General features: G+C 40.8%; 1 protein-coding gene across 5 annotated transcripts in view; it reads left to right on the forward strand.

Moving 5' to 3' along the window:
- Window positions 1–24,410, forward strand: part of LOC124856974 (membrane-associated guanylate kinase, WW and PDZ domain-containing protein 3-like) — a 185,098-nt gene that overhangs the window by 107,510 nt on the left and 53,178 nt on the right. For all 5 annotated transcript variants that reach the window (XM_047347982.1, XM_047347983.1, XM_047347984.1 and 2 more), the window contains exons 2-3: window positions 271–387; window positions 11,677–11,796. In XM_047347982.1, the coding sequence (XP_047203938.1) occupies window positions 271–387; window positions 11,677–11,796 (237 nt within the window). The remainder of the gene's footprint in view (window positions 1–270; window positions 388–11,676; window positions 11,797–24,410) is intronic.

Below are 24,410 nucleotides of genomic sequence, written 5' to 3' on the forward strand. Positions count from 1 at the left end.
TAGAGATTTATTGTTGAAATTAGGAAGCTACAAGGATTTCCCTATCATTTTGTGAAATTGCCTTTTGAGGAATATGACTTGAATAAAACATTTCCGGTATCTATCAACAAGCTTCTCACAATAGATTGCTGGAATTTTGACACATTCTTGTATGTTTTTATATAAAACAGAGATGTTTACTTTGTTTTACCATATAGATAAACTACATTTCTCAGGAGTTGTGCTGTCATGTTTTGCTGATATTTCCTGCTCTCTTCTCTGTTGTTGCAGGCAAAGTGTTAAATACAGACCTGCGCCACTACCTCAGTCTGCAGTTTCAGAAGGGCTTGCTGGACCACAAACTCCAGCAAATCATACGAGACAACCTCTATCTACGCACCATACCTTGTAAGTACTCTGAACAAGCTCCTATTTAATGCTCTTAAAACCCAGCTACCGACCAGGAATGTGCATCCCAACCCACTCGTATCACATCTATGTAAAGCATGTAATGAGAATATTTAAGATGTTCTGGAAATCCATCACACAAGAATATGCATTAACACGTTCACTTTCCATTAAATAGGTCCACACACACACAAATCACTAAGACACACTGCATTGTTATCCACAGCCTCTTATCAAGCACACTAAAAAGCCCACACTTAAGCGTCACTATAGCAACCCAGCCAAGGACATCACTTGAAACCCCATGTAAGTTATTTACTTCCGTACGGTATCATTACAGTGATCAAAGTCATATTCTGTCCATAAATAACACTGTTTTTTTTTTACCTCCTTGGCTGTGATTTCCCGAGCTGACTCTATAGTCTGTGAGGTTGTCACCAAACATTTTTCTATTGTGAAATCAATGATGAGGGGGCTAAATAAGTTTGAAATTCAGAACCGACAGAACTGTTGCAATGAATAGCCGCTGTTTTGCTGGTAGTGATTTATGCTGAATGAAAATGTGTTTTGTAGTTTCCATTTTCTATAGGTGTTGCAAAAACAACCATGGGGTTCCAATATTATATTATATAATATATTCGAAATGAAACGTTTGCTTTCATCATTGCAATAAGTGGAAATACTGCACGATGGCAAACTGGAGAGTGTAAAAATGTGTACAATTCCATTTTTCACAGAAAATATAAAGTTTCATTGATGAAACACCACAAGTGGATGAACATAGCTATTTTTTCATCAGAAGAAATGATCAAATTGTGTTTCTAAGCTTTAGAGTTCCAATCTTATAAATGAACATCATGGAAATTACCAACATAAAAGACTTGGTTTCAGCAAAGGTGCAGAATCAGAATCAGAATCAGAAAAGCTTTATTGCCAAGTACGTTTTTGGACATACAAGGAATTTGTTTTGGCGTAGTCGGTGCAAAATTAATATCCAGATTAAGGGTTCTATTGGCTGCAACAATGAAGGATATTGGATGTGCTGCATGTACTCCATATTTAAAATATTATTTTTGATAGGGATTTAAATAAACAATATTTTTCTGTGGTCTTTAACTTTAATTTTTAGGTTAATTGGTCTCTCTAAATTGGCCTTAGGTGTGAATGGGTGTGTGCATGGTTGTTTGTCCTGTATGTCTCTTCTCTATGTTGCCCTGCGATGGACTGGCGACCTGTCCATTAAGTACGCTGCTTCTCGCCCGTAGACTGCTGGAGATAGGCACCAGCTCAATAAGCGGTATAGAAGATGAATGAATGAAGTAAAGACAGAGAAGAATCTACTTTCTGTTTCTAAAATGATAACTGAATGGACAGTTTGAGTACACTGAGGTGATTACATATTTGATTACACAAGGCAATTATTGCATGCAAAGTTTTAGAGAAGGAGGACCAACTTTTCTACATAGTACAGTCACTGTCACTCTTGCTCCTTCCAGACTTGAAGTTTGTCTGTTCACAACATGCATGAACAAGTGTGAGATTTTTTTAACAAAGTAAGCTGCATGCTTTTCATTCATATTTATTGTCATCTGTTTTTATTTTTACATAGAGTATTTTTCTTGCAAGCACTGCTTATGTCCTTTTCCTCGCTTCCTCTCCTTACCTTTCTGTCACATCCCTGTTTGTCTCCTATGCTTTTATGTACCTTTGAGCTGTGTTCTGAGTCGTGTTGTTTCCTGGGCTGTTGGCTTTAAACTGAATAGTTATTGGATTTTTCCTCGTAAAGCTCAGGTGCAAAGGGAGTATTTTTGGGTCAGTTACAGTGGTTGGAAACAACAAGATTACAGTTATTTTTCTGCCACTGCTGCTGCCTGTCATTTTCTCCTCCTCTTTGGTTTAAACACACCTGCACATACTGCCTTCTGTTGCTGACATCTTCTACTTTTAATATAGCTGTGCATTTCTCTTGTAGCCTCTAACCACTATTCATCAGTAGCCATCAGTGGGCTAGCTGCATGAGTCTGGCTCTCTAATTCCCTGCTTGAATTACTGTCTTAATGAGCAAGAGACGAGGACTCGCACAGTGACGGCACCTCCATCATTCTGCTCCTCGCTTTCAGTCTCCCATCCTCAGCTTCTCTTTTTCACTTTTGCTCTCTCTCTTTCTGTTAATTCTCCTACCACCTCATATATGATTTCAGCTATTTTGTGTGCTTTATGAATTGAACACACAGGAATACAAATGTATGTTTTTTCAGGTCAAGCACTAGTAACTTCTGAAAGAAACAATGATCACATTAACAAGAATGTAAACACATTTAAATGTTGCAGTGTATAGTGTATTCCATCTTCCTAGTCATCATTTTGCAATATCAGAAACATCACCTCCTCCACAACTGAGGTGTCATCCTATTTACAATTACATGAGCAAACTATACAATTGTATACATTGTCATAGTAAAAGAAAGAATACCCTCATTTCTTAGTAATACAATAATGGCAATATCTGCTCTTTATCTACTTCTAAAATTTTATAAACAAACAAAAGCAAAGCAGAAATGGTAACATTTGGAGTGAAAGGTTAACCCTTGCAGTTGCCATCAGAAGGGAAGTCTCCACCTGGTGCTTCTGATCAAATTAACTTGATTGACTAATCATCAGCAGACTTTATCACTTCTAAAAGCACTTTTTACGCAGTTTGCTGCTCTGAAACACTTACACTACTGCTGAAAAGTTTGGTGTCACCAAGAAATGTCCTTTTTTAAAATAAAAAGTACAAGTCTATTCTTGTTCTGAAGAATGATGACTATTCCTGGGGAGAAATTGCCAAGAAACTGAAGATCTCATACAACGGTGTGTACTACTCACTTCAAAGTTGCGCAAACTGGCTCTAATCAGAATAGGAGGAGAAGTGGAGGCCCCAGTGCACAACTAAGCACGAGGTTAAGCACATCAGAGTCTCTAGTTTAAGAAACAGATGCCTCACAGGTTCTCAATTGGCAGCGTCATTAAATAGTACCTGAACAACACCAGACTCAACGTAAACAGTGGAGAGACGATTTCAGGATACTGGCATACTTGGTAGAGTAGAAAAGAAAAGTCCATATCTGAGACTAACCAACAAAAGGAAAATGTCAAAATGGGCAAAAAAACACAAACACTGGACAGAATAATAATGGAAAAGGGTGTTATGGACAGATGAATCTAAGTTTGAGGTGTTTGGATCACAAAGAAGAAAATTTGAGAGACAGAAAAAATGAGAAGCTGCTGGTGGAGTGCTTCACTCTATCTGTCAGGCTTGGTGGAGGAAACGTGATGGTCTTGGGATGCTTTGGTGCTGGTGGGAGATTTGTTCAGGATAAAGGGAATATTGAGTAAGAAAGGCTATCACTCTATTTTGCAATGCCATGCCATACCCTGTGGACAGTGCTTGATTTGAGCCAATTTTGTTCTGGCATTTCCAAACAACTATTTAGAAGTGGAAAGCATTTACCAATCTTCCACGTGAGTGGACATCCCAGACATTCATCCCAACATCAGACATGCAATGGTCAGAGAACCTGCAAACCAGAAAAGATCTCCCTCTCAGGCCCCAGTTTGCATAATAAATATTAAAGAGAAAAGCTGAGCTAGTGTTGCCTGTTTAGAAAGATTTCCAAGTTAAAGATGAATAAATCCTGTTGTTGTTGGGACAGATAAGGCCAAAGTTAAGCCCTAATATATGACGACATATTTGTAGAAAACAAACATAGTGTAAACCAAACAGCGTGTTGATGATTTGGGTCTGTTGTGGAGCCACCAGACTTTGGTACCTTTCTCCTATTAAAGACAGGAGTATTCTGGAATCATGAACTGTTTGACAGCTAAAAACTGATCTAACTTGGGTCATCAACCCGATACTGATTACAAAAACAGACTGCAAAACCTCAATGAACTGGAGCAAGGTTGTAAAGCAGGGGCCTACATCACACAACAATGTGAAAGACAGAGAAAGTCATGATTCTTTCAAGTTATTATGGCAAGTTACTAAATCTAAGGGAGTATTTATTTTTTCACACTCGGGTTTTTCTGTGGTGGCTTTGTTATTGTCAAAACGTCCAAGGTAAATTGTTTTATTCTTGTGAAGTTGAGGTTCGGTTTTAATGATTTATTTTAGAACTTGGTAAAAAACAGTTCGTATTTGTTATCTCCTGATGTGTAAGATCCTCAACATGACATATCGAGTACTTTCTTGTAATCTTGAGTATATCACTGTGTTTATGCAAAATATGTAAAGTAGTCTTTTTTGTCATCTACTGCATGTTTGAAGTAAAGTTTATTATTGTAAAACCATTTAGTATTCTTATCGGCACCTGAAAGTGACACTGACCATACACTGTCAGGAGTCCTTAGCATCCCATTCAAACCCACTTAGTAATCCCTCAGGTACATCTTTCAACATGCAGTCTGTTAAGGACATTTTAAAAAGCTAATTTTACTCTCAATGGATGGGTTTTATATCAAAAGTGTTTTGATGGACAACCCATTAAAGGATATTGGATAACATTGTCTCTTTTTGATTAATTATTACAACATCTTTGTTGAGTATGGCATGTATTTGGACATATCTGCCATATCAACAGTAGTGGAAGGCAGACACACTTGCATGCCGTGAATTCCCTGGACAGTTACCAGCTCTTGTCACCAAATTGGTTGCTGTGCATTCTCCAGATTTTACACTTGGGAACAGACAGGGTAAACTCAATTCTCATTAGTCTTATGCAGGCATCTGGTTCTTGAATATTTCAGAGCTGTGGATAGAAAGTGGCAAAAGTTTCTATTTAAAGTGACAGTGACAGTATTAAATCAGACCTGATTCTGTCTGCTATGAAGAAGCAATATTCTGTTCATTTTGTGCTACTGCGTCTAACTGTACTTTATTACTACTTTTTGTAGCTGCTGTTTGGTTAGATTACTGCATTAGAAAGCCATGGTTAAATCTGGAAAACCCAATAGTTTTGGTAACAAGACATCTTTGACATAAACACATGCCAGTTTTTCCATTTTCCTGTTTACACTGCTGAAGAGTTCAGAGGCAGACCAATGGCAGGAAATGTTTGTCTACAATTTTGTGGGTTTGAGGGGTTTTAGTTCAAATCTATCAGACTTTCCAGCTCATTGAAAATTGATGTCTGAAGGCTACCATGTCTGTCAAAAAATTCAAATGGGGTCAGTAACAAATATTCGTGCATGAGAAGTTGGCGGCAGTGGAGTGGACTAATATAGCCACGAGAGAAGTCACTCTTGGAAAAATGGAGATGTCGGTTGCTACTTTTCAACTCCCAAAACTCAATCTCTCTTGTGCTTGGCAGTCATTTTGCTGTTGCTGGAGAAGGGCCAAACTTCACATCTTTCTGCTGCTATAGCTTGAGTGGTCATTTTCTTGTGACAAATCAATACTTGTCTTTCTTCTTGCCGTGAAATTACGAAGTCCAACCCAAAGCAATTCACCCAGTTTGTTGAAAATCAAAGCTGATGATAAGCAAGCTGGCCTGAAGATAGAATTAACCCCAAATGTTTGTGACAATCATGCAGACAGCAAGAGGATTAGCAGGCTTGGTGTGTGTGGCTTTGCCAGTGGTCCACTTTACACACTTTTGCCTATCATATCACTGCAACATATCTATGTTGTCTGTGCTTGTGTTTTACCAACACCACAGGGTCAGTTCTTCTGAACCAAGGTAGTTTGAAGCCATTATTTTTATAATTCTGGCTTTTACATCAGGTATGAAACACAGAACAACACCATATAGAAAGAAACGACATTATGCATTTAATGAGTCAGTAATAAAAGAGAAGTAAGACAGAATGCACGAGTCTGACACTGTCCATGTGTGGCAAATTCTTAGATCTGTTATACTCATATGGAATCATTTGAGAACAAACTCAAATATTCTGACCAGAAGAGGGCAAAAAGAGATTATTTAGAAGCAGAAATAACACAAGGTTACATGCAATCATTTGACTTCTCACTGTGATTAGAGACTGGTGTGAAGAGTTTCACCTCAAATTAACTCATTCACTTTAACAACCTGTACCAGTGCAACTGCTCAGTAATACTGGGCAAATCACATATCATTCATACATCCTTAAGCTATGATCCCTCTCCTTGATATGGAGAGTTGATTTCCTCCTTCTTCCTTATCTTCCCTTTCTTCATTTTTGATAACCATTGCAGCTTATCACAGGCTAAAATAAAAAACAAATATTTGATATGGTAGGTATGCAAATTGTATGGCATTTCTGGCTAAAAACTAATGTAATCTATTCTATAGAATGACTTTAAGATGTTAAACATTTTGACGATGCAGTTTTTATTTTCTCCGAAAATGCTTCAAAAAAGGACCATCTGAATTTTTTTCCTCACTTTATCAGCATCAAAGCCCTGAGCCTCTATTTTTGAAGTACCATCATAAAAATGTGCACAATTTCTCGTTGTTAAATTTATTGCCTGCCTCTAGCCTGACAGACTAACTCTGATGTTCCTGTTTTGACATTCTCTCAGTGTAGGCAGCTATGAAACATTGCAGTGAAACTTTTCACGACCAAAGTGACATTTGTGTTCAGTTCACAACATTTTGAAATTACTGGTATGTTTTTAAATTGGAAATCCACATACTCTAAGTCTAAGGTGATGGCTTTCAACTAGAAAAGGGCAGATTGTTTCCACCTGGATTGGGGTCATTCTATGTCTCAAGTAAAGGAGTTCAAGCATTTTTGTGTATTGTTCATGAGTGATGAATGATGGATTAGTGTCATCATCTTACAGACTTTCAGTTTGGCAGTAGTTGTGGTTCTCGTTAGTTAATGTTAATCTGATATTCTCCGATGTCCGCCTATATTGTTTTCATATGTCCATTACATTAGTCAGATTTCCTGAGCTCCTTTTCCTCCCTCCCCTCACAGCTGAAAATCATTGTTTATTAACTAACCTGTGAAGTATTCCAGTAATCACTCGTCCTTAGTATTGAAGCACTCACTAACTGGAGTTTTGCTGTACACCGCTTTGTCTTATTTTCAATAAATTGATAAGACCACAAGACTGAGTCTGGCTGTGGACAGGACGGCTCTCCTGTAGCATTCGGAATTAGCGGATCTTTCTTTGACTGAGGACACTCTGTTGTTGTATGACAATAGTATAGTCCGATGAAGAGGATGTTTTCTGTAATGTTCTTCTTTTTATGAAGAATCCTTCTTTGCAACATCACCTCTAGAGGTTGCAGAGTAGTCCCCAGAACAGAACCTGCCTACTGTATCAGATTATTCTGATTTTTAAGTCATATATTCACATGGGCTTTTTTACTGAGTTTTTTTCTGCCAACCAGGAGAAATATGAGCTGGAAAAGTCCTACGCTGGGTCTATAAATACTTCCAAGCTTTGTCATAGTCGAATGGATGGCTGCCAACTACTGCTTTCATGTAAAAATTTGTATACATTAGAAACAAGATGGAACATTTTAATGTGCTTAACAGTTTTTTTTTTTTTAAAGATACGTGTTAGCTCTGCCCATCTGTTTCCAGTGTTATGCAGATATAAATAGGTTGATGCATAAAAATACTCTTCAGACATGAATGTTATTGATCCTCTGTAACTCAGGAGGAACTGCACTCACTTCAGCTGCTACAGTTCACAAACATTACCTGCTGAGTTCAACGTGTACACTAAAAAATTTGTCCTTTTTAATGAATCCTCTGCACATCTGTACCCTTTTGTGTGGGAATAAGCTGGAGTATTTGCTAAATTTAACACATAAACAGAGTCCTTTGTGACTTAAAAGAACAGTCTGTATTTATTTATTTTTTTATAAATGTGAATTGTACTCAAATAAATGTATGACAACATGTTTAATAGGCGGTTTCTAAGTGTGGCGCTTTCATTTTGCCCTCGGCAACAACTCCACAATGGGAAGCTTAGAGTAAATATCAGTTTGACATGCAGGGTGATTTCTTAGGTAGATTTCTGACAGATACACAACTGGTTGGCAAGTAATTGGCCTACAAGGGACATTTTGAGGTACGTTTGCCAATGTCAATAGGAAAACAAGTTGTTAATGAGAGTCTGCAGTGGCTTGCATTCTTTCACACAATGTAATATTACCTGCTTTTACTACCATAGCCTTTCAAGGGGAGTGTTAGTGATTTTTGTATGCTTTTGTGTTGATGTGTGCATGTGTTTTTTTATACTGTTCTCTACCTGAATAGCGGAGCTGTCACAGTCCAATTAGGGAGAAAATGTAAGAGGGAAAAAAATAAAAGGAAGGAGCAACATAAAGTTAGTTAATAGGCCATTGAGCCCCCAGAAGTCTTTTCACTGCTAATTGGCACAGACTCTACACTTTTTGAAAAAATCTACTTTAGAGTTCCTGCTGCCTGTTTCAACAAGATCTCAAAATAGTTGTTTAAGGCTTGGATGTCATTTAAGATTATTTCATTATTTCAACAGTGTTATCAAACCAATCCACGTTTCTTTATTGTATGAGGATAACGTAATACTGCAGTGGATTGTCACTGCTACTTGTTGACATCTAATAAAAATTTATTTGTGGAGGAATATTTAGTCCAGGTAGCATTCTTTTAAATCTGAAATTCATAATTTCCTATTGTGTGAACATCATCCTCCCATTCCGCCACAGAAACTCTTGGGCTTGGATTTCCTCTCACGTTTTAGGTTGTATAGATCAGTCATAGAATTACTAATTTCATCAGAATATTTGCGTCATATTGTCTAACATTGTCACCTTGTCTAGACAGCAGCACATGTTTTGATCGGTGAACAAAACGATGAGCTATTACTTTGATTTATTTGAAAGATTTGCCTGGATGGCAATCTGTATAATTTGGGGAAATAGTCTGAATCTGGCCTCAGTTTTCAAAAGGTGCATGTTTACAGTTACAGTTTTGTTAACCTTTGTGCCACTGAATCTCTGAAAGGATGTGCTTTTAAAATTCCACAAAGGGACCATTTACACCGGATCAAGATTACCTCGTGGTCTCTAAGATCACCATGATCATTCAACCTTCACTGGACTTCAACAAACATGAAAACTCTTTAAACAGGCCAATCTGTATGTACCCTCTTGCTCTATCGCAGAAAGAGAGTGTGATGCTGATGCCATTTTCTCTGGAGAGGCCTGCTCACCACTGTCCCGGACATCTTGTTCAACAATTTTAACATGGCATGGTGGAGTTAGAAGGAATTTATGTAAAAACTCCAAACTTTGTTTTTCCCTGATCATTGTGAGCTGATCACACCAAGGTCCTAAAGGTGGGAAATGTTTTTTCCTCAGAAATACTGTAATTACAGTAGTCATTATGAACTCTTTTAGTCACTTGTTCTTAGGCTCTTCATCATGTTCCTTGTCCTCTCTGGTCACTACTAAATATTGTGCCAATGTTTGTTTTGATAGTTTGAGAAATAAATTTTGAATTTGCACAGCGGCCTACATTTCCACAAGGAGCACAGCGTTTTGCCTGAACCTTCATCTTGGCACTGTATTTATTGACATGCAGACTGTTAAGCCTCTTGGTGAGATCCATCTGATTGCATTTAGAAAATGGCGGAATGCAGTGTGCATAACAGGTGGGCAACCAAGAGCATTGCATTAAATAATTGTGCTGCCAGCCCAGTGTGGGCAGGATACGTGTTTGCTCAGTCCTGCTTCAGATTGTCAGTTGACCCAACCATGGCAGATAACTTGGGTCACAAATAATGGATGAGCTACCACTACTGCTACTAGGCTCCACCCCTCTGCCCTCAAAACCCTGGTGTGGTCCCATCACGATAATGAACCGAACTGATCTCACCATACCCAGTTCTGTCAGGGATGTCGCACACTCTGTCATGCAGAAGTGGGAGTGCACTGGTGCACACGAAAAGACCTTTCCAAGACCATCCACGCTGATTATGATGTTGCTTTGTCATATTGTGGTGTGAAAGGCGGCTTAATCACAGCAGGAAGAAAAGGCTGAATTTGTTCATACGTTAAAGAGAAATTGATGTTTTTTCGAAGCTTTTACCATACTTTTTATTGAGTTCCAAATGAATGACTACACAAGGAAATACTAAAATATTTGCCCCAATTATTGAGAATCACTTGTTTGCAGTGATGCCTATCCTAGTCAACAGTCAAAGGAAGCATTTTTTACCTCTGTTAAAATGAAAAAAAAAGAAACGTAGTGTAAACAGCATTATGACAGTCTATCAATCACACGTATTTACTCCATTCTGCAAAATATGATCTGCTGGATTTATTTCAGCAAAAATAAACACAGCAAAGGCAATGTTGAATTTAGTGACATCAAGAGAAATCCCCTCCAAAGGAGGTGATATGATATATAATGGAATTATATATAATTATTCAATAAAATTATTCAAGCCAAATGGAGTGAAGAAAATTGAAAAACAGAGGAAGGGTTTGAAACAGTGCAGACAGAAATGATTTATCTCGGTCTGCTCTGTTCAGCTTCCCATGCAAAAAAAAAAAAAAATCCTGCTACCATTTGGATGATCATCCTTGTAGAAAACATCTCCCCCATCAGCACTCATGTAGGCTGTGGCTTCACCACAGGAGCAAAAGCTGCTCACATGAATGCTCTCTTGTCATTTGCATTCAGGTTGCTATTTGTGGTAGTGAGTGAACCTAATTCACACCAGGAGGTTACATAACTCATTAATTCCATCATAATTCACATCTATAATTGACACTGTTGTTTTCTAAGTTTAGCCGTTGCCACATACATCAAGCGAGTCCCAATAGTAATTTGTAAAAGCTGCAGTCACTCATTGGAGATGAAATTAACCAGATCGGTTGGTGCTCTACAAGCTTTTATCAGCGGTCCATCTTTTACAATATACCATCTGTCTCCAAAGATGTATGTTTAAAATGAAACACAGTCCACCTGCTGGAAAATTGGAATGCAAGTTTAAACAGATTTATAACTTTTCTTGGAGCACCAACAATTTGCAAAACAAAATGTGACACACCCTCTTGTATTTACATGCCAAGTGTAGAGATAAGATTTGCACACACATCTTATTTCTACAGAGACACACTGCAAGGATGTTTTAGAAGACTGAATGTTTGCTGGGATTTTTGGACGTTTGGATTTCGACTGACTGCTATTGTCTGAATCTAATGGCAGCATTGTTTGCATAATCATATTTTAACTTGTCATCACTTTTGATTCCTATATGAAAACATGTCAGAAACTGTATGTTTATCGATGTCTCTTATCTTAATTATTTTCCAGGCACCACACGGCTTCCTCGAGAGGGGGAGGTGCCTGGCGTGGATTACAACTTCATCAGCGTTGGGGACTTCAGGATCCTGGAGGAAAGTGGACTCCTCTTGGAGAGTGGGACCTATGATGGTAGGTGGCTCATATGTGAGAAACCTTTGAGTGTAATGGCATACACTTACCCTTAAAGTGTGTGTGTTTTGAATTTTCTTTGATGTGTGTATTATGACCATTTATTTGCCGTTTATTATGTTCCTGTTAGGCTTCTGTTTGACACGTCACTGGGTTTCTTGTGTTTCTGTTCAGCTCCAGTCTGATTAATTAGTTTCCCTCCTTCAGCTGCTCTGCCTTTAATCTGCCTCAGCTGCTCCTCATTTCTTTTGATTAGCTCTTCTGGTTCATTGGCCATCTTCCACTCCTGACTCAGTATATTAGTTTGCTAAAATATATGGCAATATATTTAATTATATGTTGTAATTTTATATTAAATATAACATATATATATATACATATACATATAATGGTATTGAAGCAATCTACAGTATATAACCCATGATGAACAAATCTATGGTGTAATATATATATAAATATATATATATATATATCTATATATATATATATAGATATATATATAGATATCTATATATATATATATACATATATATATATATATATATATATATATATATATATATATATATATATATATATATATATATATATATACATACACCATTTCAGATGACTACCTCTTGAAGCTCATCAACAGAATGCCAAGAGTGTGCGGAGCAGTAATCAAAGCAAAAGGTGGCTACTTTGAAGAACCTAGAATATAAGACATATTTTCAGTTGTTTAACACTTTTTTGTTCAGTATATAATTCAACATGTGTTAATTCATAGTTTTGATGCATTCAGTGTGAAGCTACAATATTCATAGTCATGAAAATAAATGTATATAGATATATATAGATATATATTAGAGAGCAGGGTATTCTGCAGTTACTACAGGAAGTACAGTCTTCTTCTGAACAATAAGTGTGTGTGTGTGTGTGTGTGTGTGTGTGTGTGTGTGTGTGTGTGAACCAGCTTAAGTCCAAAGGAAGGGTGGTTCCTAGGAACCAGAAATGATCCACATTCGACAGTGTTGTTAAGGATGTTGAGGGGAGGCAGTATGGGGGCAGTTCTCCGGAGGAGGTCCACCATCATCAAACCAGAGAAAAAACAGCCCAGAGAGCACTGCCTGATACTGTCTGGTGAAAGCGACTGAAGTATTGCAGCAATGTAGAGTGAAAATGCAAAACAAATACAAAGTATGACCAAGCATAGGACCGAGGCGGCCATCCGCAGCACCATCTTGAAAACGAAATAACTTGAAAAATCAGTAAAAATCATGATAACTTATAGTTGCAATAAGTTAAATGCAATAAGTGTAAGAACATGTATCGATCAGTTAAACATGGTTAAACATTTGCTGTAAGCGAAAGTAGGAGTAAAACCAAATCCATACATTTCTATATAACAGAATGACCCTCTGTGATGTACACAATCTTTAGATTTAACTATAAATTAAAATGTTTTACAAACAGGTTGAACTGAGTAACTTTGACAGCAAAAATTTTAATAAACACATATTTGAGCATAGGAATTAAAATTATTTAATGAGTCCAGGAGTATATTAATTTAAACAACTTAAGCTTTTCCTCTCTAAATATTTTATGCTTCAGTTGTGTTATGCAGTTAAATTAAGGTTAGACCATCACTTACAAATATGAAACTAAGAAACAAAATAAATACATCATTGGAAATTAAAATATAAACAGATTTTGCTCTTTAAAAGGCAATAGCTTAATAATTAAATCACAAGTAACAAATTAAACACAGTTTATCGTTTATCAAAACTAAACAATTTCAGTATTTTTGGGGCATTTAACCCACAATCAATGAGGTCCTAAATCACAAACTGCATTTTCAAGAATTTGTAAGCAGTGACAAATATTTTGGTCCCAGTTTAACCAGTATTGCTTCATAAGTTTTAAATGCCAAAAAAGCTTTTACGGTGCAATTTTTAAAAATTGTTTGTAAATCTAGTTTTACAAACAATAAATCGTGTTTTAACTAATCTAAGCAGTTTACCGTCATTCAGTCCATCTTTGACCCTTTAAGCATTTTAGTGTTAACTAAAAACATCGGATGCTAACTTCAGTGCAGTTATGTGGACCAAGCTGCGATCCGCTTTTTGGCCAAACTGTTGCTGAGATTGTAAAAAAAAATTATTTTACTCCTTCCACTTTTTCCCAGAATTTAATCTGTCGATTAATATTTTCTCCTTCAAATCTTGCAGTCAGCTGGATATACAAAAGATACATCATAACTACATCACACTTTTAAATCACTTCAACCCTTTATGCTGTCTCAGTAATTTTAGAAATGACTGAGGTGGAGTGACTATGTTTCTTCAGTTCAAAACAACATACTTACTGCAAGTGCAACTAAATCCTTCACCAAGGACCTAATCCGGCAAAAATTAAAATTGGATAAATTTAAACCCAAAATGACTATACATAACTCCATCTAACTCTTAACAATAATGAGAAAGGAAGGTTTTGCTGTTGTTGCTAAAACTCCTGACTACAAATAAGATTAAGATTTAAAAAAAAGCTGCTACTTTTTGTTAATATACAGTGGTAGGACAATGAAACTGAAACACCTGTCATTTTAGTGTGGGAGGTTTCATGGCTAAATAGGACCAGCCTGGGAGCCAGTCTTTATTGATTGCACATTGCACCAGTAAGAGCAGAGTGTGAAGGTTCAATTAGCAGGGTAAGAGCACAGTTTTGCTCAAAATATTGAAATGCACACAACATTATGGGTGACATACCAGAGTTCAAAAGAGGAGAAATTGTTGGTGCACGTCTTGCTGGCGCATCTGTGACCAAGACAGCAAGTCTTTGTGATGGATCAAGAGCCACGGTATCCAGGGTAATGTCAGCATACCACCAAGAAGGAAGAACCACATCCAACAGGATTAACTGTGGACGCAAGAGGAAGCTGTCTGAAAGGAATGTTCGGGTGCTAACCTGGATTGTATCCAAAAAACATAAAACCATGGCTGCCCAAATCACGGCAGAATTAAATGTGCACCTCAACTCTCCTGTTTCCACCAGAACTGTCCGTCGGGAGCTCCACAGGGTCAATATACACGGCCGGGCTGCTATGGCCAAACCTTTAGTCACTCATGCCAATGCCAAACGTCGGTTTCAATGGTGCAAGGAGCGCAAATCTTGGGCTGTGGACAATGTGAAACATGTATTGTTCTCTGATGAGTCCACCTTTACTGTTTTCCCCACATCCGGGAGAGTTACGGTGTGGAGAAGCCCCAAAGAAGCGTACCACCCAGACTGTTGCATGCCCAGAGTGAAGCATGGGCGTGGATCAGTGATGGTTTGGGCTGCCATATCATGGCATTCCCTTGGCCCAATACTTGTGCTACATGGGCGCGTCACTGCCAAGGACTACCGAACGATTCTTGAGGACCATGTGCATCCAATGGTTCAAACATTGTATCCTGAAGGTGGTGCCGTGTATCAGGATGACAATGCACCAATACACACAGCAAGACTGGTGAAAGATTGGTTTGATGAACATGAAAGTGAAGTTGAACATGGCCTGCACAGTCACAAGATCTAAATATTATTGAGCCACTTTGGGGTGTTTTGGAGGAGCGAGTCAGGAAACGTTTTCCTCCACCAGTATCACGTAGTGACCTGGCCACTATCCTGCAAGAAGAATGGCTTAAAAGCCCTCTGACCACTGTGCAGGACTTGTATATGTCATTCCCAAGACGAACTGACGCTGTATTGGCCGCAAAAGGAGGCCCTACACCATAATAATAAATTATTGTGATCTAAAACCAGGTGTTTCAGTTTCATTGTCCAATGCCTGTATTTAATTGGAAATAGCATCAAATAATGATGGCAATGACCTTCCATTCTGAGGATCAACATTTTTTTTCTCCATTTCTCAGGTTCTCTGTGGCTTTCTCACAACCCCACATTCACAGATGATGACACACTGCGAGAGTAAACAAGTCTTCTTCTCTCAGTTGTTTTCACCCTTTCTCCCCTTCCAGTCATAACCCCAAGGCAAACACGATAGTTGTCAACAGCACAGCATGACCTCTGTAAAATCTTTGCGACAGCCTGGGTGAAACATTCTAATATGATGAAAGTGTTGTGCTGGTGGAACAATAATTTCCGCTAACAGCTCAGGAAGATGTTTGTTGCATGTTAATCAGTTCTTCTTAATCCTGGTGAAACCATTTCATGAAGGCAAAATAAAATCAAAGAGATGCAAAATAAAAAAGAAATAATTTTTCCATTTGACAACATGCACACTCGCTTGTATAAACCTGTGGTTTGCAAACTCATATTTAGTTTTAAGCCCTTATCTTTTTTATCTGTGTTCACATGTTCAGGTGAACATTTGCCAATAAACTTCAGTCAATAATGTTGGAATATGTAAGCAGATGTAGCACCTGCTGGTGACCTTCTGTAAACCAGCCAACCTCTTGATCCTACCGGCTGTTTACACAGGCACACATCAGGAGGACACACTTGTGTTCATACTTTCAAGTCATGCTTTATTCATGGGATAAATCAGCAGCCTCATTTTTCCCCCCTGCTCACAGACACAACCAGTATGCTTAGTTCATCATCAAACATCCAAAACATCAGCTCTGAGAGCGGTACCCTTTCTTTTCCGTCTTTAGCTGTTTATAAATGTTTATGAGGCCACATTTTAATGAGGTAAATACAAGATACAGTGTCTTGCAAAAGTATTAATACCCTTTAAACTTGGTTTGTATCTTTTCACAAAACAACCACAAAGTTCAATGTATTTTTGGGGGATTTTTTGTGATGTACCAACACAAAGATCTGCATATTTATTAAGTAAAAACAAAATGAAACAAAGATGTACATAGATTTTCTTTTTTTTTTTTTTATCTGAGGTTTGATGCTGTTATTCCTCCTTTTGCTATAATAACTGCAACGTGTCTTGTGAGTTTGTGTCAACATGGCACATCTAGATACATAAACTTCTATTATTGGTTCTTGCCACAAATTCTCAATCGGATTTAGGTTTGGACTTTAGCTGCGCCATACTAACACATGAATAAGATGTGGTCTAAACCATTCCAATGAAGTTTTGGCTGTAAGTTGTATGTGAACCTCCTCCCCAGTCTCAAACCTTTTGAAGCCCCTGGAAAGATGTGATTTTCTGTCAGTGCTGAAAAAAAGCAGATCACAACAAGATTTGAGGGAAGAGGCAAGATGGTCCTGTTGTGTATGGCAGTCCATCCACCTCTCCTACCTTTCTGGTGCTTCTTCATGTTTTGCTATTTGATAGAACGAAAGTGTCACCACTATTGTGTATGATCGTCTGACTCTATTCAGAATCTCAGATTCAGTGGATAAGCTTTCAATCAATGGTTTTAATGAGCATCAAAGCACACCGCTGCCTGTCGTAACATCACTACCCTTCTAACGGTGGCGTTCACCTTTCATGCTGCTCACCACTGCAAACGAAGGGAAAGGAGGAGTGGAGTATAATGCATCCCTGGAAGCCGGGGCCCCCGCTTCCCTGCCGCCAACCAGTGAGAACCTGCAGATGGGGCTGTGCTCTGGAGAATCTCTGCTTGCTCTCTCAAGCGTTGCAACAAACTAATCCATGTTCGATTTGTGATTTCTGATTAACACTTAACCATTGCAAATACGACTTTTATCTTGAACGACTTTTTTATTTTTTATTTTTTTACCCCTCCTTGAAACGCCACCTTAACGTGGTGGAGGGGTTCGATTGCTCGAATAATCCTAGATGCTATGTTGTCTGGGGCTTAAATGCCCCTGGTAGGGTCCCCCATGGCAAGCAGGCTCTAAGTGATGGGTCAGACAAAGAGCAGTTCAAGACACCTTCATGAGGACTACTAAATCGAGGCACGTGATGTCGCCCGGTACGGCAGAGCCGGGATCTCACCCTGGAGCCAGACCTGGGGTCAGGACTCGTCGGAGAGTACCTTGTGGCCAGGTTGCTCCTCGCGGGACCCAGCTGGGTCAAGCCCAAACGAGAGACACAAGGCCATCCCCCAGTGGGCCCACCACCTGCAGGTTGAACCGTGAGGGACCGGTGCAAAGAGGATTAGGCGGCGGACGAAGGTGGAGACCATGGCGCCCCAATCCCCGGATGCTTATGCTGGCTCTAGGGACTTGGAATGTCACCTCGCTGGGGGGGAAGGAGCCTGAGCTTATGTGGGAGGTTGAGAGATATCGACTAGATATAGTTGGGCTTGTCTCCACGCACGGCGTGGGGTCTGGAGCCCATCACCTCGAGAGGGGCTGGACTCTCTTCTACTCTGGAGTGGCCCAGGGGGAGAGGCGGCGGGCTGTGGTGGGTTTCCTTGTTGCCCCCCTGCTCAGCCGTCTCATGTTGGGGTTAACCCCAGTGGATGAGAGGGTCTCATCCCTGCGCCTTCGGGTTGGGGACAAGTCTCTGACTGTCGTTTCAGCCTACGGGCCGAGCGGTAGTGCGGAGTACCCGGCCTTCTTGGTGTCCCCGTCGGGGGTGCTGGATAGTGCCCCTCCTGGGGACTCCATTATCCTGCTGGGGGACCTCAACGCCCACGTGGGAAACGGCAGTGACACCTGGAGAGGCGTGATCGGGAGGAATGGCCTCCCCGATCTGAATCCGAGTGGTGTTTTTTTATTGGACTTCTGTGCTAGTCACGGATTGTCCATAATGAACACCATTTTCAAACATAAGGGTGTCCATCAGTGCACTTGGCACCAGGACACCCTAGGCAGGAGGTCAATGATCGACTTTGTTGTCGTATCATCAGACCTTTGGCTGCATGTTTTGGACACTCGGGTTAAGAGAGGGGCTGAGCTGTCCACTGATCACCACCTGGTGGTGAGTTGGATCCGCTGGAAGAGGAGAAAGCCAGACAGACTTGGCAGGCCCAAGGGCATAGTGAGGGTCTGCTGGGAACGTCTGGCCAGGGATGTATTCAACTCCCACCTCCGGGAGAGCTTTGACCAGATTCCGGGGATGTTGGAGACATAGAGTCCGAGTGGACCATGTTCTCCACATCTATTGTCGATGCTGCTCCCCTTAGCTGCGGCACCGACAGGCACTGCCGTAAGGTCTGCGGTGCCTGTCGTAGGGGCAATCCCCGAACCCGGAGGTGGACACCGGCAGTAAGGGATGCTGTCAAGCTGAAGAGGGAGTCTCATTGGCTGTGGTTGGCTTGTGGGACTCCTGAGGCAGCTGACGGGTACCGTGAGGCCAAGTGTGCTGCGGCCCGGGCTGTGACAGAGGCAAAAACTCTGGCCTGGGAGGTGTTCGGTCTTGGAGAAGGACTACCAGTTGGTCTCGAAGCAATTCTGGCAAACTATCCGACGCCTCAGGAGGAGGAACCAGTGCTTCGTCAACACTGTTTACAGTGGGGCTGGGGAGCTGCTGACCTCGACTGGGGACATTATCGGGCGGTGGAAGGAGTACTTCGAGGATCTCCTCAATCCTGCCATCATGCATTCCCTGGTGGAAACAGAGGCTTGGGACTCGGGGTTGGTCTATTTCATCACCCGGGCTGAAGTCACCGAGGTGGTTAAAAAGCTCCACGGTGGCAGTGCTTCGGGGTCGGATGAGATCCGCCCTGAGTACCTCAAGTCTCTGGATGTTGTGGGGCTGTCATGGATGACACGCCTCTTCAACATTGCGTGGTGGTCGGGGACAGTGCCTCTGGACTGGCAGACTGGGGTGGTGGTCCCCCTCCATAAGAAGGGTGACCGGAGGGTGTGTTCCAACTACAGGGGGATCACACTCCTCATCCTCCCTGGTAACGCCTACGCCAGGGTATTGGAGAGGAGAGTCCGGCCGATAGTCGAACCTCGGCTTCAGGAGGAGCAGTGTGGTTTTCGTCCCGGCTGTGTAACACTGGACCAGCTCTATACCCTCTACAGGGTACTTGACCGTTCATGGGAGTTTGCCCAACCGATTTACATGTGTTTTGTGGACCTGGAGAAAGCATTCGACTGTGTCCCTCGTGATGCCCTGTAGGGGGTGCTCCAGGAGTATGGAATCGGGGGCCCTTTATTTGGGGCCATCCGGTCTCTGTACTAGCGGAGCAGGAGTTTGGTCCGCGTTGCCGGCACTAAGTTGGCCCTGTTCCCTGTGCATGTTGGACTCCGGCAGGGCTGCCCTTTGTCACCGGTTCATAACTTTTATGGACAGGATTTCTAGACGCAGCCAATGGCCAGAAGGGGTCTGGTTTGGGGACCAGAGGATTTCGTCTCTCTTTTTGCAGATGAGTCCTGCTGGCCCCTTCTAGCCAAGACCTACAGCATGCGCTGTGGCTGTTCGCAGCTGCGTGTGAAGCGGCTGGGATGAAGATCAGCTCCTCCAAGTCCGAGGCCATGGTTCTCGACCGGAAAAGGGTGGCTCGTCCTCTTCAGATTGGAGGGGAGTTCCTGCCTCAAGTGGAGGAGTTTAAGTATCTCGGGGTCTTGTTCACGAGTGAGGGAAGAATGGAGCAAGAGATTGACAGACGGATTGATGCAGCTGCCGCAGTAATGGAGGCGCTGTGCCGGTCCGTTGTGGTGAAGAGAGAGCTGAGCCGAAAAGCGAAGCTCTCAATTTACCGGTCGGTCTGCGTTCCTAACCTCACCTATGGCCATGAACTCTGGGTCATGACCGATAGAACGAGATCCCGGATACAAGTGGCTGAAATGAGCTTCCTCCGTAGGGTGGCCAGGCACTCCCTTAGAGATAGCGTGAGGAGCTCGGCCATCTGGGAGGGGCATGGAGTAGAGCCGCTGCTCCTCCACATTGAGAGGAGCCAGTTGAGGTGGCTCGGGAATCTATACCGGATGCCTCCTGGACGCCTTCCTCGGGAGGTGTTCCAGGCCCGTCCAACCGGGAGGATGCTCAGGGGATTGCCCAGGACATGCTGGAAGGACTGTGTCTCTCGGCTGGCCTAGGAGCGCCTTGGGCTCCCCCCGGAGGAGCTAGAGGAGGTGTCTAGGGAGAGGGACGTCTGGGTGTCTCTGCTGAGTCTTCTGCTCCCGCGACCTGGTCCTGGATAAAGCGGAAGACGACGATCACGACTTTTTTTAATTGTAAGTTTTGGATTTTATGTTCTTGATTGAAACCATTTGTGGATCTCCTCCCACCCAACTTTTCTTTCTAAAAACCCCTGCGAGGAGGGGGGTTTTAGAGATTTCTGAGATTTCCACATCATCTCCCTGTTATTAATGACTTTAAAGCCCCCCATATCTCAAGGAAAACTGTTGCTCTATCTTGTAAACATCAAATCATCACTACGTCCATTGCTGATGAATTTTCTGCTGCTTTTCAAGACTCAAAGAGTTGTATGCTTTAAATGACTGGGTTTCCCCTCAGTTTCCCAATTTTATTCTTTTGTCATTCCAGTGGACCTGCTCTTGAATGCTGAACAGTATTGAAACCAAATCGAAGAAAGTCAAACTACACATGTCCCTGGAAATATTGAGAAACTGCTGTTAGGATTATCAAATCAGCTGTTAAAGAGGCAGAATGTCATTAGCTCTCTAATATTATTGACAATACCAGCAAGTCACTAAGGGTTTATCTAATATAATTAACTCTGCATTAAATTCATAAATTTCACATACAACTATATCTGCAAGTAATTTCCAGCAGGGATGAAGCTACTACTTCTTTGTCTGTCTGTATTTCAGATATTAAGCAGTGGCTGGCTGAAACGTTTTACATTTCAATAAGGACAAAAAAGACTGTGTTTTTGATTGGGAACAGTACAGAAGCTGGCCTCTATTCTTCTTCAGCTGTACCCCTTCTGTTAGAAATGTTGGTGTGGTCTGTTTTTAAAGCTCTAAATGATTTGGCCACATTGTATTTATGTGATCCTTTAAATGTGCATGTGTCTGAGTCTTGATGGCCTCATATCAGTGGCTGTTGGAAGAGTCCAGGTCTAAATATATCTCTACAACTCCCCCAAAATTACCATGGGTCGCTTGGTAGCTTTTCTAATGAATTCTCTTCTTGCCATCAATTTAAGTGGGGAGCTTTGTGGATTAGGAGATTTTATCATTTTCAAAATCATGATCCGGTTGATGTTTAAAGCTTAGTATATTTTTTCATAAGGTGAAAATGTTGTATAAATACTTTTGGAAGGCATTCATCTTAAAAGTGACTCTCTTCTACTCTGGAGTGGCCCACGGGGAGAGGCGGCGGGCTGTGGTGGGTTTGCTTGTTGCCCCCCTGCTCAGCCGTCTCATGTCAAACTGTCAAACTCTTTGCAGTAAAGAGTATGCACAACTCGAGATGTTTTGTCTCAAAATGTCCCTATCGTAACCTTTTCTTCTAATACAATACATGTGCTGTTACTCTGCATTTGAATGTCTTGGAAAGTCAGATGGTTTCACAGTATTTGTGTCAAAGAGAAATTGGAAAAGAGGATTTATCTCATTGCACAACGATTATGCCAATGATAATCTCTCCATTCTCTTTAAACTCATTCTTCTTGGCGGCAAATCCAAGCTGCTATGAAATGGAAAAGGATTTTTCTAAGTCTGAGGGGGAAACCTCTGGTTGCATAAAAATGTACCATCACTACACCATTCTGTCACTCCCTTTCTTCTGCATCTTTTGCTGCTTATGAGTTATGGAATTAAAAGATAAAGTCTAATCCTTTTCCAAAGTGAAAGAGCCTCAAAGGTGAGATCAGCTTTCTGCTTGATGTGCACAGGTGCATTTCTTTGTATTTGTACAGCTCTGTCAGTTTATCTATATGGATAAAGACCTGAGGTGCAATCCGGGGATGCTGAAGTGAAATTCTCCGACAGTATATGATAAAATGCTATTGCCAATTCAAAACTTTTTTCCTCGTGGTGTAGACAGGTAATTTATAAGAGTCCACATAATCAAAATCTCTGTTTCTGTTTAAAAAAAATTATCTTAGAATTACAATATCAGGAGCTGAAACCCCACCAAAAGGATGTAATTCCTCTTTAACTGGAGCGAGGTAGGTTTTCCACCTTCATAAAATGTTGACCTTTGGCAGAGGGAGAAAAGTCGAGAGCAAACAGAGCATGAGCATACAGTGGTTGATATGAAAGCATGCTGAGTTTCTTAGCTCCTATTGAACACTCTTGTTGCAGTGTAAGCAGGACTGGCTAGCTGTGAACAGACATGTGGATTAGCCCTTAAAAGTTGGGAGGTTTTGGTACACTATCCCTGTGAGAGAGTATTGTGATAGCAGTTGCTCCTTCCTCTTAAGCCTAGTCAGCAGAAGGCACTGCATGGCTTCTTTGGAAGGCTGTGTTGATCTCCCAGCTGCACAGGGAACTTAAAGAGGAGATGGAAGTAATCAGAATCAGAATCAGCTTTATTGCCAAGTTCGTACATACAAACAAGGAATTTGCCTCCGGTACACTTTGCTCTTTTGTTCTGTTTTTGCATTACAGAATATACAAATTTACAATTAAAAATTTACAATGTACAATATACAATGTACAATGCAATATTCTGCATTACAGAATATACAAATTTACAATTTACAATATACACATATCTAATAAAAAAGGTGCATTTGCAACATCTGTATGCTGTTGTTTTGTACTCTATTGAATGTTCATCAGAGAAACAGCCTGGGGGAAGAAACTGTCTCTGTGGCGGCTGGTTTTAGTAAACAGTGCTCTGTAGCGGCGGCCTGAAGGTAAAGCTCTGAACAGTTTATGTGCAGGGTGTGTGGGGTCTGCAGAGATTTTAGCAGCTCTTTTCTTGACCCTAGACCTGTATAAGTCCTGGATGGAGGGAAGGTCAGGCCTGATTATTCTCTCTGCAGTCCTGATTATTTGTTGCAGTCTGGACCTGTCCTGTTTTGTGGATGAGCCAAACCACACTGAGATGGATGAAGACAGGACAGACTGAATGATGGCAGTGTAGAAGATGACCAACAGCTCCTGTGGAAGGTTGAACTTCTTGAGTTACCTCAGGAAGTACAGTCTCTGACCGGGGAATCGGATTTATTCCATTTAGTAGTGCTTGAGGTGCGGCCCATTTCTCTGTGAAAAGGGAAGAATAAACAAGGTCATTTGTCCCCTTTTATGGCTCACAGTGCTCTATTAAAGCTCATAAATTACCTTCAGTTTATTAGTGTACAGTAATTGAGCTGTGCTCAAGGTAGTGAGCTAATGGGATTCTTAGCTAATCATAATGCTTTCACTAATAGTCCCAAATGATTTGCCTGAATGCTTATTATGTTAATAGGTCCTGCATAGTGTTTTTTGTCCACTTTAAAATATTTTATTGAAGTCATTTCATGGGTTTTTTTACCCTCCTTTATCACTGAACCTGTCTTAAATGGTCTTTAATTCTATGTTTTCTGAGAAATAACATTGATCAGACACACAAGTTGAGCTGCAAAATTTATTGAATCGCAAAACTCGTCGCAAAATCAATGTGTGTGATACGGCAACCACAAAGGACTGCTTGGACGCAATGTTTGATAAGGCTGTTAAGTTCCATGTCTGCTACTTTAAATCATTTTAATGTAATTACTGGTGATCAAACAACAGATGAATCTCAAAATTTTCTATAAAATTAATTTCAGCTGGAGATGGATTCTTGATCATCCTATTGAGTTCTTAACTGCTGCACAGTAAAAGAAGAAGAATCATTTTCGTATCAGTTA

The sequence above is a fragment of the Girardinichthys multiradiatus genome, chromosome 20 (assembly GCF_021462225.1).
Source record: "Girardinichthys multiradiatus isolate DD_20200921_A chromosome 20, DD_fGirMul_XY1, whole genome shotgun sequence".
NCBI classification, from domain to species: Eukaryota; Metazoa; Chordata; class Actinopteri; order Cyprinodontiformes; family Goodeidae; genus Girardinichthys; species Girardinichthys multiradiatus.